The 18,004-nt window shown below is 36.2% G+C and overlaps 1 protein-coding gene across 1 annotated transcript; it reads left to right on the top strand.

Annotated features, from left to right (window-relative positions):
- The first annotated feature begins 533 nt into the window (after positions 1 to 533).
- uxs1 (UDP-glucuronate decarboxylase 1) lies at positions 534 to 18,004 on the top strand. Its single transcript, XM_026375763.1, has 15 exons — positions 534 to 624; positions 1,859 to 1,886; positions 3,400 to 3,448; positions 4,353 to 4,396; positions 5,558 to 5,618; positions 6,382 to 6,562; positions 9,092 to 9,196; positions 10,081 to 10,140; positions 10,683 to 10,804; positions 13,869 to 13,988; positions 14,241 to 14,284; positions 15,229 to 15,289; positions 15,432 to 15,489; positions 16,320 to 16,423; positions 16,957 to 18,004. The coding sequence occupies exons 1-15, from the start codon at positions 534 to 536 to the stop codon at positions 17,086 to 17,088; spliced, it is 1,260 nt and encodes a 419-aa protein (XP_026231548.1). The 3' UTR covers positions 17,089 to 18,004.

The raw sequence follows: 18,004 nt of genomic DNA, 5'->3' as shown, positions 1-18,004 counted from the left end.
TGTCGGTTGAGTAGCTTGCTAGCTAGACGTAGCTAGTTGCTAATGTGATGCTAACGGCTAACCATTAGGTTCTGTGTAAGACTTGTTGCTAAGACGCTGCCGCGATTTGTGAATGTATCTGTAAGATTTCAGTCTAAGAAGAAGGAACCCACCATGTGTTGTGGCTAATATAACTGATTGGTTAGCCCGGGGATACGTGGCGGAGATCGTTAAGTTTGCATTTAACTAGTTGTTAATGTTGACACTCCAGTGTAGCTGGTCACCTGATAGTGTTGCTACCTGTGTTGTGTGAACGCTGCTAGCCACGTAAACTGCTCCTGCTTGGTGTTGACGTAGCAGGAGCAACTAGCTCGCCTGTCCTGTGTGGCTAGTTGCATTTTAGATTATTTACAAATTACAAATTACAAAGTCTCAAGTCTTGTCACCCTCAAGACCGGGACTCCGCCGAGGACATGCACAGTTGTGAGCCAGAATGCTATAGCTGGACTTGAACGTGTGGCTCCTTGGTTTCCTGGTGCTGTTGTATTGAGCGGATGATGAAGCGGGTCCTCTGGATGGTCTCAGGATTAAACAGAAGAATGATGAAGCTGCTTTTCGCCCTCGCTTTGATCGCCTACATTGCCTGTAAGTCTACTAATCTGTGTATTTAAGTGTGTTTCCCAAGTCAACGTGTAATTTAGTTAGGTGGTAGTTTTTTTTTAAGCCATCCAAGGAGTGCAGGGTGGTGGTGAAACCCCCCCTTTATGTGCCTTAAAAACCTCTGGTTTAATATAACTTAATATTAAGTTAATAATTATATACTTAATATACTTCTGGATTGGGCCTAAGCTGTGTTTACTGGCCATGGAGGAACTATTAAAACTTCAGGGGAGCTTGTTGGGATTTTTTCTTTTTTTTTTTTTAATGGACTTGAATGTTGTCTTTGGTTTCAAGAGGAAGTTGGATTAATATTTAAGATCTTCACAGTAAATAGAAAATATTTGCAGTATGTGCATGCGATTTAGATTCGGCGTCACTATCTTTGCCTTCATTTCAGTGGACTGTGACACCTACTCTACACCAGCTTAGCATATGGAATCGTGATTTGGTTCCCTTTCAGTTTATGTGTTCAATATTGATAACATTAAAATATTCTCTTGTCACAAAGTCGAATAGCCTGTTGTTATGAAAGTGCTTTTAGAAAAATCTGTGCCCCCATTTTAATGTTACTAAACACAGAAACATTGAAGTGTAATGGACAAGGCAACACATTTGTTGTTTTGTTTACCTTAAATCACTAGTTTTTATGCAATCATTTTATTTGAGAAATGATATTTTGCTTGTTGTTGTGCATGACAGATGGGCCAAAATACCACTCTTAAGTCTAAGGTGCAGTTATTAAGAGTAGTAAGAGATCCAAAAACCCTTGTGTCATTCCAATTCTTAACAAAATGTGACCCTACAGGTAATAAATTATAATAAAACTGACTTAGAATCTTGGATGTCTTTTGATGAAATGTAACTTGCAAGTAATAGTTGTAACCTAACATTTCTAGATAAGCTGTTAGTTATTGTTTTTTCCAATTAATCTGTAATTTTGCTGCAGTTATTTATGTTGTCCTGATGATTAAATAATGAATTTAGATCTTTCATGATTTAATAGCCAGTTTGAAGATTACAAAGATCATACTTAGAAGGTCAAAAGAAATAAATATTGTGTCTCAAGACTTGAGAGAGTTTCTTTTTTTCAGGTGGCTCTTTTTAATAGTTTTGCACCATGGCTTTATTGAACTGGTATTACTGGATATGACCCTGCTCTTATATTTACTTAGTATTCATCACGTTGCATGACAACTTTATTTTCTTCTTTCTCTTGCAGCTGTCTGGGGAACATATACAAACATGAGGTACTGCAATTTACTGTATTTCTCTATTATCAAATATTAAATAAAATATTTGCAACATTTTTGCAAATATTTAATAAATTTAATATATTAAATATGTTTTTTATGAAATGAATATTGAACAATATTTTACTCTATGGTGAATTCAGATGACTGTAATAGGCCAGGGTACAAAAATCACATGATTTCACTGGGTTCGATTTGTATGCTGTGACGAACACTACTCAAACCTCGCTTTCTAAATGCCTTGGGCTTTGGAAAATATTATCCTCATCTGCAAGTTCAAAGTATCCAGTATATAAAGATGAAAAAAAAAATCCAAATTTATATTCATCTTCTCCTGGGTTGGTGCATTAAACTCCATGATCAGTATTCAAGGGAGTCTTCAAGCTCCGGCAGCAGGATTACTCATCATAATAAAGTCACAGAGTGGGTACTCTAATGACATTATTTACTGAACATTATGAGTGTGATCTTAATCAGCACAAGCTATTTTGCTCCTTGATGTGGTGTAGATTTACCTGTTTAGTTAATCAATCCTGACAAGAACAGTTGGCGTGCAGCCAAAAATACAAGTCCTAATAAAAATCAAATCATAAACAGGCTTTTACTGGTATCGAAATATATTCATTGGCTTCATAAAGTAATTAGATATCTCATTTTTTGCTCACTTCATTGTATTGTAGTTTTAATGTTAAATGTTTTTTTAATATATATATCTAGCTAGATTTATACTTCTCTCTCTCTCTTTACTCACCCCCATATCACGACACTGCCACCACTATTATTCACCTTAGGGATGGTATTAGCAGGTGAAATTAGATGTAAAACACACTATACAAAAAGCGAAGGGGTCACAATAGTTTCTGAAGCCACTGTATGTATTACACAGTGTCCCTGCAAGTTAATCAACCATAGTTTGGTTAAGATGTTGAAAAAGGAGGAAAAGCAATGGGTTGAGAAATTATTTGATCCTTCTCAAAGATATCAGCAGCACTGACTTTAATTAAGCTTTAAAATACTGTGAAGCTAGGTTGGTAAACATACCAGATGAAATACATAAATAAATAAGTGATAAATAAATAGATCACAGCTTATGTCTTTTCTGTTTGCTTTGAAATGTTACATCCATCCATTCAATGATTGTGCTGGTTAGATGGAATTATGTTAATAATATAAATTTGTCACCTGTTGAGACTGTCATACAACGCTAGTTCGCTCTTGAATATCTGTTTTCAGATCAATGTTGCAAACCAGTGAGCAGGACTGCTTTATAGGAAAATGTGATTTTTTTTTTTTTTTTCCCCCCCCATGTGATTTCTAGCATTATTGTGATGTCTGCCTTTGATTAGTTTAGGGAATTATAGTTACTTTATCCATAAATGTAAAAAGAAATGTCATTTCTACAATATGCAGTACAGCAGCTTCAGACAATGTTTATAATGTCACTGGGCTCGTGATATTGTCTGTCATCAAGCCATCCGCCCTGTCCTTGTTTTTTTATTTCTGCATTCAGATCAATTCAAGAACATGGAGAAATGAAGATTGAGGAGAAAATCGATGAAGTGAGTTTGACTCAGACCCTGTTCATTTGATGTCTTTTAGAGGTCTACAGCTCTGTTTATTTTTTCTTCTTTCATCTACATATTATTTATGCAAATTTTATTTACAGAGTTAAATATATGAGTTGACTGCATACCAAACTTTAGTTGAATGGCAATGTGTTATATAGAAATTATACAGATAACTGCACAGTATAATTTATAAAGGCTTCAATATTTAATCTAAGCATTTGCTTATCAGGTGTTGCAGGTGCTCACTGAATTAATTACTTTGTGTTGACCTTAGGTTTAAAGAGTTGGGGAGTCTGTGAAATCCGTCACCTTTCTGGCAATCTTACAGGCAGAAATCATTTTAATGTTTTCAAAGCAGAACATTAGGATGACTAAATCATGACAATAACATGAGATAACATTTGAATATGGATCTGCTTATTTGTCTATACAGCAAGGTACAGAAATGACTGAGAATGAAATGTATCCAATTTTAAAAAAACAAAACAAAACAAAAAAAAAAACCTATTAATCCCAGAGGTAAATTGTTTTGTCTGATTACAACTGCTCTCAGTTCAAAAGGAAAGGAAAGACCCCCAGCCAGAAAAGATCCAATCAACACAAATACAAAATAACATCAATACAAAAATCTCAATAGGAACAAAAAATATATAAATATGTAGCACAGCTATGTCACAGCTGTGTCAGACCTATGCATAGACTGAGAGAGGGCTGCAATATTCTGTAAAAGGGTCAATTGATGATAAAACTATATTAAAGTTATTTCCACCATGTGCTGAAAATTACATTAAGTGGACCATAAGTTTACATTAACATGCTGGTGCAGTAATAAAACCTTCAAGACCTTCAAAGACCAATTAAGTGCTTACATGTCTCCATTCTGCTTTCCCTTTAGGCTGTGGCTCCTCTCAGAGAAAAGATTCGTGATCTGGAACAAAGGTGTGTATCCCTTTTTATTCAAGAACGTGTATACATATACACACATAATTAAAATTGGCAAGATCACCTTGTCTGTCTGTGTATGTGACACTGAATCTCTCTCTTGCCATTCTCAGTATCATCATGTTTCAGTTTTCTGCACCAGGTCACTGCTCAGGGCTGCTCAGTGACCTGGTGCTGGTCAAAACTAAACACTTGGGAAACTACTACAGCTACAGTTCAATAAAAAACTTTCCTCCCTAATTATGAGAGGTTTGAGAAGTGAAAGAAGAACATTTGTTCCAGTAATTCTGCTTTTATACTGTATGTTAATAATTTGTGTTACAACTTTGATGCCTTGAATTCTATTGACACATCATTACAAAGACTCTTCTTTAGATAATTACATGTGTACTCAATACAACTACCATGTGCAACTTTCTCTAAATACGCAAAATGTCACAGACTTACATGACCCTGTGAGGGGTCCTACTACTACTTACTTACTTTAAATCCACATGATCTTCCTGAAAAGTGGAGTCTTGCAGTTTTGCTGGCACAGGCTTGTCTATGAATTAAGTTCAAGGTTTTATTTTTTGTCCCGGCAGCCAAGATGCACAGTTTGTGAGTTTAGAGGTTACAGAGACATGTTTGATATCTGTGTGACAATACTGTTTTTCAGTACTGAAAAAAAGGAAGGGCTGCACATTTGATAAAAAAAAGTCCTACTGTGATTATTGCGGACAGTGTTCTGATCAGCAACATAATAAACTATTTGCAATATTATAAACAATGTATGCAAAATAATGAGTATTAAACATTTATTATCGGAATAAATGATCAAATCATCAATTCCAATTGTGATTAAATAGACTGTACAGACCTACACAAAAGTAATTGCTGAGAGCTCATAAATGCGTTACATCTATAAATCGTGAATGAATTCAATATAATTATTTTCCATCTACAACATCCAACTTCAGAGCTTGTTAACCAGAAAAGAAAAGAGAAGAAACAACTTAGCCCTTTAAGGCATATTGTGAGAACAAACAGTAAAATACAACCAAAGCCTTTTAGGTTTATAATTCAGGAACTGGATTAACAGTTAGATCCTTTTTGCTTTGTTCTCATTGGGTTTTTCTTCCAAATGTTCATCACTACGGACTGTCTTCTCTCTTGCAGTTTTTCTCAGAAATATCCACCTGTGAAATTCCTGTCAGAAAAGGATCGGAAGCGAATTTTGGTATGTAAATTTGGTATAACATACAATATACTGGAGTGAGTACATAAGAGCTTTTTCAATATTGCGTTTTCATGTTATGCTATATGCAAGTATTAACAGCCTGAAATGCCAATCCTGACTACTCAGTAAATTAAACCATAACAAAAGCATTGTAGAGCTTATACAATTGGTATGCATTTTGGAGTTTAATTCTGCTTGCCAACACTATTAGGACTGTGGTGACTGACTTTGCCTCTGAGCATCACCATAAAAACAAACATTTGTTGCTTTTAGATAAGCTTTTTGACAACTAGATGAGGAAGGTGAGCAAGGTAGACATTCAAGCTGCGTGCTATGATAGCACACAACTGATGTGTTAAAACAAACACAGGCTCTTTTGCACAGTAGCTCAACTGGTATGTCACAACCTCAACATCATGTAGTACACTGATAATATGAAACTTGGTCCTAAATTAACCACAGACACATTATACACTGCTCCTTCTGAACACACAATTTGTCATTATGTGACATTTACCCAAACAGCACAGGTTAAAACCTGTTCTAAAATTTAGACAGCAGTTACAGACAATTCTTGACAAAAACAACAACAGAAAAAATTTTGTGCTGCTTTAAATGGCTGTGCCTCATACTGTTTTGTACACAACCAAAAACATTTCATATACAGTAATATAAATTATTTAATTGTTCTTGGCGATGAAACATAATCGGATACTGAGCTATCTTTTATTGATGTCATAATAGAGGTGTATTCCTTTCATAGATTACTGGAGGGGCTGGTTTTGTGGGTTCCCATCTGACTGATAAGCTGATGATGGATGGCCATGAGGTGACTGTGGTCGACAACTTCTTCACAGGGAGGAAAAGAAACGTAGAGCATTGGATTGGTCATGAAAACTTTGAGCTGATCAACCATGATGTGGTGGAGCCTCTCTATATTGAAGGTGAGTGAGGGAGTAAATGGTAATTGAAGAAACACTTACTGTTGAGGATCAAAGTAGGACTGTCATTCTGTGGTATACTCCATATTCTACATTATATTTAGTATTTTAGCATTAGTTTCACATTTAGTCAGACCTCAAATTATTTTTGTATTTAAGATGATTTTTCATAACTTTCTACTGTCTGAGGTCTTTACCATGCTGTTGCTTATGTAGAAAAGTTAAAACCTATTTACATGTGTTAAATAAAGGTAAGTCTGTTAACAGTGATCTGTGTTTCTATAACTTCTTAAACCAGAGTTCTTAACTGTGCTTTTGGTTACATTATATATATATCATCAAATCAAGTCGCCTAATAAAGTAGACTCAGTAGTTTAAACTCTCTAAAACAGTTTGAACAACGAGTGAACATTATATCCTTCTTATCTGTGTTGGTGGCTTTTTATGACATGTTTTAGTGCTGAACTATTTTGATACTGTGCACACCTCATGAAATTGCTTGCATGGTGTCACAATAGAAATAAACAACAGAAATCTGTAACACCCAAATGGTGCAGAGTTAGAGCAGGTAAATGTTTTCATGTTTACAGTAACCACTGAATGAATGATTTCAAAGAGTGTCATATCCCAAAAAGTATGAAATAGCATAGTTAATAAACATGTGTGTGTATCAGAGATAGCAAGTGTGGCATAATATGACAGATACTAAACCCTGCCACAATGCAAATGTAAAGAAGTGTAGCCCCCTGCAGAGGCGTGCGTGATCAGTGGTGGTCCAGGATGTTCTGGTGGTCTTCTTGTTAAGGGAAAGGATGCGTCATACTGGTTGTTACAGCCTTGTTGCTATGGCTTGTTAGAGCCAGTTACATCAGACATCAGCACTTTCTAGGATGATTCAAACCGATGCACTGTCTGAAACTCAGAATAATTGTCAGGACAGCGCAAATGTTTTATATAGATACAGTATGTACAGGTTTGGATTTGTGTTTCAAGAGTTTTCATTCCTCTCATTATCATCACTGGATAATAACATATTCTTTCACATCTGTTTCACTCTGGTCTGACTCAGAGACCACAGGTGGGTTTGAGGTTTATTGAATGCTGTATGAAGGACAATTGCTGCTTGTGTGTAAAGTATATTTTCAGCAGGAGCAGGCATCACAGACTAAATCCAGAGCAAACTCAGGATTGGTGGCTTAGATAACACCAGCCACCTGTAGAGTGAGGCGTGAAAATCTGTTGCAGTAAATAGATTGCATCTTTATGTGAATGTAGGACTAGTATTTGTCCTTTAGTTTACTGCCCTGAACTACGCCACAGGCTTCGCTTCAGTTTAGGCTAAGATGACATTGGACTGTTTCATTAGAATAATCCAAAGCAAGGACAGTGCCAGTGATTCACCATATTTTTAATAGTAGGTTGAAATGACCTAGACATAATCTAGAGCCATATAAACTCAGTAAGGCTAGCTGGAAGACTCAACATCAGCAGCATCAAATTGTAAATATGCATACACAGGCACCAAGCTTGACAACCATGACCCTAGCAAACACAAAACAAATATGGCTCCATTTCCTGCGTCTTTGTAGTTGAAAAATATTTTTTCTCTGTGTCATATCACCAGCTCTCAGTGCAGTCCAACAGTCTGTGATGTTAGCGTGAAAATGTTGTGAACTGGAAGAAGACATTTAGTTTTTAAGGGGGGAAATTAAGGTTGAAAACCTTATGAAAATTATAGGCCACACCAGGGTGTACCATAGCTGTCATCATAATTACGTATTTGCATGTGAAATAAAAAATTTACAATACAAAAATCTTCAAGAACTCTATTACCAAACACACAGAGATACCCTGCTGCTGGCCACCGCTTGGAAATTGGACGTCAGTGTCTCTGTATTTTGTGGACGAGGAGAAGGGATGTGTTATAATGACCACAAAAATGTAGAGAGAAGATGGAAAAGCTATGAAAGTGAAACTGTTTTGAGCCATGGATAAAGTGTTTAAACCTTCATTGGGCAAAGAAATTCACCTAAACAGATTAAGGGATGGATAGTTTAGAGGTTGGGAGGATAATGAACAAGACGCAGACCTTGCGATTAGACCTTGTTGTCATGTGTCAGCACTTAGTACATGTGGCTGATCCATGTTTTCAAGCCTAACTGGAACATAAGGTTCTCTCCAATAATAATCTGCTGTCTGCAATATACTGTGGCCAGATGTTCATATTCCCTCAACAAAACACAAGTGAGTGGTGTTACATTGTGCACATTTTATTTATTGCATATTGTTGAATGTACCAAGAAGAAGGGGGTCATTATATATCATACCTTCATGTAGTTGGATTATTACAGCACTCTTTTTTTATATTCTACATCTTCCCTGCTGTTATGTTGTACCATACACCTCCAAGGCTCCCTATTTAAATTGTAAATGCATTGTAAGGCTGCAGCATTTAAAAAACAAATAAGCCGTTGTTTGCTTCTTTGTGACATAAAAATTGTGACATAATTTATGTTTCTTTTTGCTTTTCAGTGGATCAGATCTATCACCTGGCATCTCCAGCCTCTCCTCCCAACTATATGTATAACCCCATCAAAACCCTGAAAACCAACACCATCGGTACTCTTAACATGCTTGGTGAGTAGGCGCATGTTACCGATAGTGTTCATGTAATGGATATTATAGGTATTATATTAAAATATTTTGATTTAACATTTTTGTTGTTGCAGATCTGAATTTAAATGAGCACTATACTACATTTCTTGTTTATAATTTGTTACACAGCCAGAGAATTGAACCAATTTATTAACAGAAATAGTGTTAAAAGTCTGACTACTACAAGTATAATATAAAAGTATGTAATAATAAGTATATAAGATAACATTACAATTATAATCATTAATTTATTTATTATTTATTTTATAATAAGAGAAACAAGAACATCATCTTTCTTTATATTTTTAATTTTCAAATCACTGCTGGCTGAATTTATTGAATTTATTTATCAGTCATGTACCAAAAAGAAAAGGATATATAAAGAAACGGCAAAACACAAAAACCATAAAACAAATACTCAAACAGAGAGATGAAGCAGACTGTGTTAAAGGCTCTTTAGATAGTCGACTCTGCTGGTGACATTTGTTCTATTTCTCTCCCTCATTTCCTGTTGCCCCTCTATCCTTTATCATGAATGGCTAAGGACAAATTAAATCTGTATCCCATTATCCAAAGTTGAGGGTCATCTTCTGTATATATTTAGATAGTAAGTACTGAAGTACTGTCAATATATGAATATTGAGATAAACATTACAATATATTCAGGATATTTTAATGGAGAAGAAAAACAACTCACTGTGTATTTTTTTAAATGTGCAGCCTATGCAATGTGTGCTATCTTGCTTTTTTCTAATCTATGTATTTGTTCAAGTTTAAGGCCAGAATTCATTCTCCTTTGTTAGGCAAAAGAAAACAGTTTTTTTGCAACACAATAAAACGTTTTTATTGTGTTGTTTGTCTCCCAGGCCTTGCCAAACGTGTGGGTGCCAGACTTCTCCTGGCCTCTACTTCTGAAGTTTATGGAGGTAAGAAAGAAGATAAGCATTCTTTAAAGAACCTGATTGATCTGGTTCCATGTTTAGTGACTTGGAGCAAAGTCTAATGACATAAGGATACTCAATGAAGTGTGGCAAGTGTGTGTGTCTGTGTGTGTGTCTGTGTCTGTGGATGCAAACAAGCCTCTGTCCATTTAGCAATAATGCCCAGCCTAGTCTGAATACATAATAATAAAATAAAAATATTAGTTCCAAGCAATCACAGAGCGATTCAGGAAAGCTGAAAAAAAAGCTTCAGTCTGATGTTGAACATCGTGTGCTAGACTAAAGAGCCATTATTTTAATAGCTTTGCCCTGTCCAAGGGTTTAGACAGAGGATGTCATACAGCATGTTGTACAGATGGTAAACCTACTTTGATGTTTGTGATATTGGGCTATATACAGTATATAAAGCTGGATTTGATTTAGTCTGTTGTATAATTTATCTGTTGAATGCTGAAACACAGCAGACATTTCTAGACAAATATCTGGCGCCGGTTTTAACACGTTTACATTTTTCATTTTTTCCCCAGATCCAGAAGTGCACCCCCAAAATGAGGAGTACTGGGGACATGTGAACCCAATTGGTCCTCGAGCGTGCTATGATGAGGGGAAACGCGTAGCAGAGACTATGTGTTATGCATATATGAAACAGGTATCATCAGCGACCTTGTACAGTATGCATTTGAAAAAACATTTTGGTGTTAAGTGATTGACAGCCATGTTAGTCCCTGTTATCACTAAACTCAACTACACTACAATTCAGATTTGTCATCTCAGAGCTAAAATATTATCAATCTGGATAATATAATAGGTTAAGTATCTGCTTAAACTTGAGCTTCAAGATCAGTGTTTAAAAATGGTTGAGAAGCTAAGTGGCTGTTTTTCAGAGAATAGTTTGGCATCAGTAAAAACGTGTTGAGTCTAGGTGGAGTTATATGTTGAAAATGAATTTAGTGGAGATTTTTAAAAAGGTTCTTTCAACAACCAATATGACATTTTTCATCATTTTTTTCTTTTGATTGACACCAGCCTTTGATGATCAGATAAGATTAACTTCTCTTGCCTTTGCTTCAGGCAGGTGATATTTATTTATCGCCTTCGTCTCCTGCTCCTTCTCAGCTGCTCATTATTTTTTTCACACTTACAAGGAGAATTCTTGGAAATTGCCTGCCTTCGATATCCATCTGTCAGTCGTTCCTGCAGATAGACAAGAATATCACACACTACATCTATTGCACAGTCATGTAATCGAAATTCATTAACATTTTACAAGTGATGAGTGCATATTGTGCAGTGAATGAAAAAGCTTGTCTTGTTTGATTCTCAGAAGTTGAACAGTATAATCATGGTAAACTGTATGTCATTAAATCTCTCATTGATTGTTGGCATTTGCATTTAAAAACATTTTTAGTAGCAAAGCCAGATCATGAATGTGTGCACAGCGAGCATAAAGAGCGAAGACATTAAGTGCTGCATCAGACACTCATCCACCCTGTCCCTCTCAGCTTCAGCCCAAAGTACATGAACAAATTATCTCTGTTCTGCAAATGTGTAAATAATGAAAACTGCAGCAGCTCTACAGCGTTCTGTTTCCCATACATATGTACATATACTGTATACACATTAATCAAACAGCATGTTCAGGTGTCAACAAAGGTCACACAAGCATTAGGGAGTGAGAGCTGGAGTTGAATAAGATGGTATAAGTTCTGTACACACAGTATACTGCAGTTTACATCCATCCTGCTGACTTCTTTATAACATTACAACATTTATTTATTTCTCAACATTGAACCTAATGTGCCCATGTGATGCAGGAGCAGTCTGACTTTAGCTTTAGCTTTGCAATTCTTCTGTTTTGAAATATGTATATCATATATATGACCACCACCTGGTTGGTTTTACACTTGGATATTACTGGAAGTTATAAACATTCAGTTAAAATCTTAGGCAGGAACTTAACAGCTGTGAGCGACAGGATAAGCACTGTTAAGCAGCACAAGATATGAAATGTTGATTGAATATGTGTCACATTGAAATGGCAGCTTTAGGTTACTTGCTTTTGTAAATGAACACATTCTTTGATCAAAGGCTTTGTGCTTCTTATACTTATAGATGTGAAACAGATATTTTAGAAATATTGAATTGACAAATTGAAATGATCAGTATTTGAGGAAGGAAGATTGCATTTACCACGCTTGTTTAACTCACACAGTGGTGCGTTCATGGCCTTAGTTATGTGGTGACACTTTATTAATGACCTTACCTACTGGCCCAGTATTTCCTGCTTAAGCTGCACCTTGGCATGCAGTACAGTGATTTATTGTGTTTCAGTGTGACTAGGGGTTCAAATACTTTAAACAAGCACTTCCTGTTCCTGGTCTCAATGTAAAGGACAAGCTATTAAACTTTCCAGACAAGAAACAAACTTGAATCAATCTTACTGTTTCATTTTGTGTGAGAAGAAGAGAGGTGCAGCAGAGATGGACTGATATCTTCTAGACAGATTAAAACCACAAAGATTGGGGTTCACAGTCAGCACACAATCCCCTAAGCCATGGAGGGCCCCCAAAATATATACATTTGTTGATTATTCCAATATCAGCTTTTCTAGGTTTGAATTTCAATCTCACCACAGTATGTAGTATGCACAGAAACACACACACACACACACACACACACACACACACACACACACACACACACACACACACACACACACACACACACACACACACACACACCATTCAAGGCCTCTTAGTCATGTTGTTGCCACTGTGTCCTTGTTTATCACCATACAGAATATATTTTTATGCTGTGTCCATTGAATGTCATGTTGCACATTTTAAAGAGAAGAATCTACATAATTGCCATGTTTTTATTCATGTCTCATGACCTAAAATCCCATTGGAACTGCTATGTATTGATGCATAAAGCTGACTTTAGAAGGCACTGAATTTTTAAAAAGGAAGTTATCCATAATGTAGCTGAAGATTTATTCATTTTTGAGGGTTATGTATAGCTGTAAGGAGAGCCTGTCTATTTAAACCATATTTATTATTGTGATTATATAGAGTGATTTGATGACAGCTATTACTCTTATTCAGATTTTTGACAGCGTAGCCAGACTGATGACTTTGGTTGGAAATTTCATAATATTTTGAAAATAGAAACTAAAAGAAATGATACCTTAAAAAAACTTGAGCATTGTCAGAGAAATAAAATCTCAAACAACTGATTGGCAGGTGTGAACAGCTTTGTTTTTAATAGTCCCCTGCAGCTGATCCTGTAATAACACATAGTACATTAACACTAAATCCTGTATTGACTCTGCACTAATTGCAAAACAATGCACATGTAGCTTCTGCTGTATTTTGCAACCAAACAGGGATTCCATACATTCTGCACATTCATAGTCTGGAAAACTATATGTAATTAGCTAATTTTAGAGTTGTCCAGATTGTTGATATTACTTTTACTAATTATTGCTGTGCACATGACTTATTCTGTAAAAATGTATTTTAATGCAACAAACAAAAAAATACAACTGTGCAGAAATACAGATACTTAGACTTAGGATGTAAAAGCTTTAGAAAGTAGATTTACAGAATAAAGATAATAGACAGTACTCAACATAAAGAAAACATTCAATCACTGTAAAATAAATTTTGTATGTTACTAAGTATGCACTAATTTTCTTCAATGTTTGTTCACAGGAGGGAGTAGAAGTGAGGGTGGCAAGAATCTTCAACACGTTTGGGTCCAGAATGCACATGAACGATGGACGTGTTGTCAGCAACTTCATCCTGCAGGCTCTACAGGGAGAACCTCTCACTGTGCGCATATTCAGCTTTTTACTAACGATGTTCTTTCACCTTGTTTGTTAATACTAGACACAAACATCTGTGTTTTCAGTGCTACTAATGTTGTTACATGCAAAGCTTGGACAAAATCTTTGCAAAAAGAATCAATTACTTACAGTTTCTCTAAATTAAACTGCAGTTTGCAGTTTTCTAATTTTAAACATGCTGACTTGAAATGTGTGCTCATCGTGGGGAAATGATGATCAGCTTCCTGTTGTTTTGTAGGTGTATGGCACTGGTTCCCAAACACGAGCCTTTCAGTATGTAAGGTAAGTTATAAATTAAACCTGTTTTGGCCCTTAAGTAAATCTTATTCCCTTTGGTGTGTACATAAATATTCTGCACAGAAAACCGTCAACTCTTGTCTTCTACAGCTAATGAGGACATGATATGATCATTTATGATATATTTAATTAAACCTTTAATTATATTATGTAAGTGATAACAGTTGAAAGTAACGTGCCATTGTAAAACTGGTTTAGTATTCATTGTTTTGTTTTGTTTTTGTTTTTTTATAACATTAGCCGAAACTGGTATGGAAGACAACCATCTCATTCATTCTGCTGAGACTGTTGTAAATAACAAAAACACCTCTGGACAGCGCTGCTCAGTTAAATAGCACAACAGACTACAACTAACAACCTGAAAAGCATCCGTTCTGATTCTAAACAGCATTAGATCTGCAACCAAAACTAATGTAATTAATAACTGTAATTTATGGTGGATTTGTTCAGCTGCTTTTACAGATGGTAAAGGTTGATCTCTATGGTTTTAGGAACGTGGGGTTTTCAGATTTAAAGGGTCAGTTTTGATTGACTATTCAGGTTTGATTTAACATCTGTAGGAAATATCCTTTTTGAGCTGCAAGGAATTTTTATGTTACAGGACCACAAGTAGACATTGGGAGAAATTAGCAGCATACTTTATTTGATCACCTGTGATGTCTTTTTTGCAGGAAGATTCCTTCCCATTAGTGGAGCCGAGTCACATGTTTCATGTAGCCTATGATATGAATCATGATTTAATTCATCATGATTTATTTCTAAACACCTGTAGACTCATTCTTGTTTGGCTATTTGTTTGTGGTATTGAGAGAGTGGTGTGCTGAAGCATCTATGTCTTACTTGGCTTTGGAAGAGCATTTCATGCAAAGTAAAGCTACAGAGTGGAATTCAAAAGAAGAATATGCTTTTAATGTCTCTCGGTTTTCCAGTGATCTGGTGAATGGCCTGGTGTTGTTGATGAACAGTAACATTAGTAGTCCGGTCAATCTGGTGAGTTCATCGTTCTTGGCTCAAACATTAAAAATCAGATGAAATAGAAAATGTTTATAACAGAAGCAGACAACTTAACTGTGAGTCAGGTTGTTTGTTTGTCTCTTGTTGACCGTGATGTGATGGAAGTTTTTCTTTGCAGGGGAACCCAGAGGAACACACCATATTGGAGTTTGCTCGTCTCATCAAGAGTCTTGTTGGTAGGGTTTTCATTCACGGCTTCTGCACGGTTTTTCACAGTTTCGTCAAGCTCAGCTTGGCTGCCTGCCTGCCTTTTTCTATTGTTCTCCCACCTTTCATCTTTCTACTGTTATCTTTTTTATTCTGTGTCATAGTGGTCCCTGGAACAGAACTAATCTATTGCTCAGGGGGGATTTAAAAAAACATTAGTTTCATTTACCTAAGTAGTTTCTTTGTTGGAGCTTTTTCATCATTTTTTAACGAATGGGTTGTCACCTTTTTTTTTTTTTTTTTTTTTTTGCCGTTCAGCATTGGATGTGGCTCGTATTATCAGACTATATCTTGAAGGCATTGCACTGTATAAACAAGCCATAATATTTACATGCTTTCTTTTATTTTTGATAGCAACGGTGCCTGCAAGGACAAAGTATTCGCTGAAAATGTCTTTCCTACGTTACTAAAACTATTTTTTTCACCATAGTGAATTAGTGGTTTAATTCACTCTGATGGTTTGCTCTGTGATATGTTCTCTATGGAAAATGTAGGAGAAAAGCATAGCAACCCAAATTGAACGGTTACAGTAATGTCACTCTATGGGTACATTTTTGAGAGGGTGCAGATCAGCTCCTGCTTTGGCAGAACTACGCACAAAACCACCACAACTCTTTGACACAGAAGCATCAATCTGTCTTGACGCAACTCTGTCCTACAAAACTGTTGGAATTATGTGATCCTTAGCAGGATTTGTACTTTGAGTAAGGAGAAAATCACTTGTGACTGACATAAACAAACTCGTAACCATAACCCCACACACTTACTCACACTGTCCCTCTCACACACACACACACAGTGAGCCGTAGTCAGATCCAGTTCCTTCCAGAGGCCCAGGATGACCCACAGAGGAGAAGACCTGACATCCGAAAAGCCAAGATGAAGCTTCAGTGGGAGCCAGTGGTACGTGCGACTTAAGACAGTCATGCACTCTATGCACTCTACTGTATGCTAAATAGCTCAATTGCTAATTAAAGGATTTTCAGTGAGCCAGTGTAAACAGAAAAAAAAAAACCAATCTTGAATATATTGGTACAGTATGTGACCAAATTCACTTGAAAATTGCGTTATCATCATCTCATAGAGTCAGATGATTTTTTTCACTATAACAGATTCCTGTCAAAAATATATAAATTAGAGTTCATACACAGACTAATATTGATGCTGTTTGACTACAAAACTAAACTCACATGACTATATAACCAATCACACTAATATTTACTCTTTAACTAAACCCCTTAAAGCTTTACACTGTAAAGTGTACAGTATCGAACATTTTATACATTATCCATCATAGCAAATTGCGTGTTGAACTGTATTTATCAAGTATAATGTTCACTACCATTGGACCAGATGACTGGATGATATTTACAGCCAATATGTAGTTTATATATTATCTGATCCATATATTATGTTGCTGTAACCTGTTGCACCAGGTCCCGTTGGAAGAAGGCTTGAACAAAACGATCCAGTACTTCAGCAGAGAGCTGGAGCACCAGGCCAACAACCAGTACATCCCCAAACCTAAAGCCGCCCGCATGAAGAAAGGAAGACCCAGACATAACTGAGGTTGAGGTTTTCCACCACAGACTCTCCCACAACACAGAAGGATGTTGAGACTCCACAGAGAATCCTTTCAGAGGAACTCTCTGAACTACACTATTGAGTAATGCACTCTGGGAAATAATGTTTTTTTATTTTGTTTAATTTTTTTTTGAGAAGCCGGGACGATTTTGTTTTAGAAGTCTCTTTAAAAAGATCATGCTACCTTGCGTAGGAGCTGCAGTTGCAGCTGCATTGTGGGTAAGGACTACCTTATCAGAATTTGCGTGACTGATGGACAAGCCTGAATTCTAGAGGCAAGAAATTCGAAACCTAGCGTACCTTTTTTTGTGAATTCGTGCTTTTGCTATTTAAACCAACAACATGAGAATCTTTGCAAACAGCTTGTACTGTGCGTCAGTGCTTTGTGTTTATTTAATCAGTTTCACGCTGTGTGTCTTTGGACGTGAGCTGACTCTAATGTTCCACTGGATGCTTTGTCCTCTTATCAGTGGCGTGCAAACACCGTGTTAGATGTGTGTGTGTGCAACACACTGCAGGACTGGACAGATCTTGTGGACTGTTATGGCATCGTTACGTGTTTATCACGAAATCCTTGTGTTTTTCTTTGTGAAATTTTAGGTTCTGCATTATCTATTTCAGGTGAAGATGCTATTTTAATAAAATATTTTCAATGTTTTGTGTATGATATAATTAGGGGAGAAAATATTTTCTGTGTGTGTGTGTGTGATTGTGTGAATGACAGTTTTGCAGTGGTGGGGCTGCCTCAGAGCTTTATTTGTAAAGCAGAGTCAATTTTTATTGAGAATAAAACACAGTTTTGTGTTGTGTCCATGAAAAGATGTAGTGATAGAGTTAAGAGAAGGTTATGTTGGCAGGTAAGCCTGACTATAACTAAAATAAATTTGATTTTGTGCTTTT

This window comes from Anabas testudineus, chromosome 21, assembly GCF_900324465.2.
Source record: "Anabas testudineus chromosome 21, fAnaTes1.2, whole genome shotgun sequence".
Classification (NCBI taxonomy): Eukaryota; Metazoa; Chordata; class Actinopteri; order Anabantiformes; family Anabantidae; genus Anabas; species Anabas testudineus.
The sequence above is the reverse complement of the archived record's forward strand: the minus strand, read 5'-3'. Positions and strand labels throughout refer to the sequence as shown.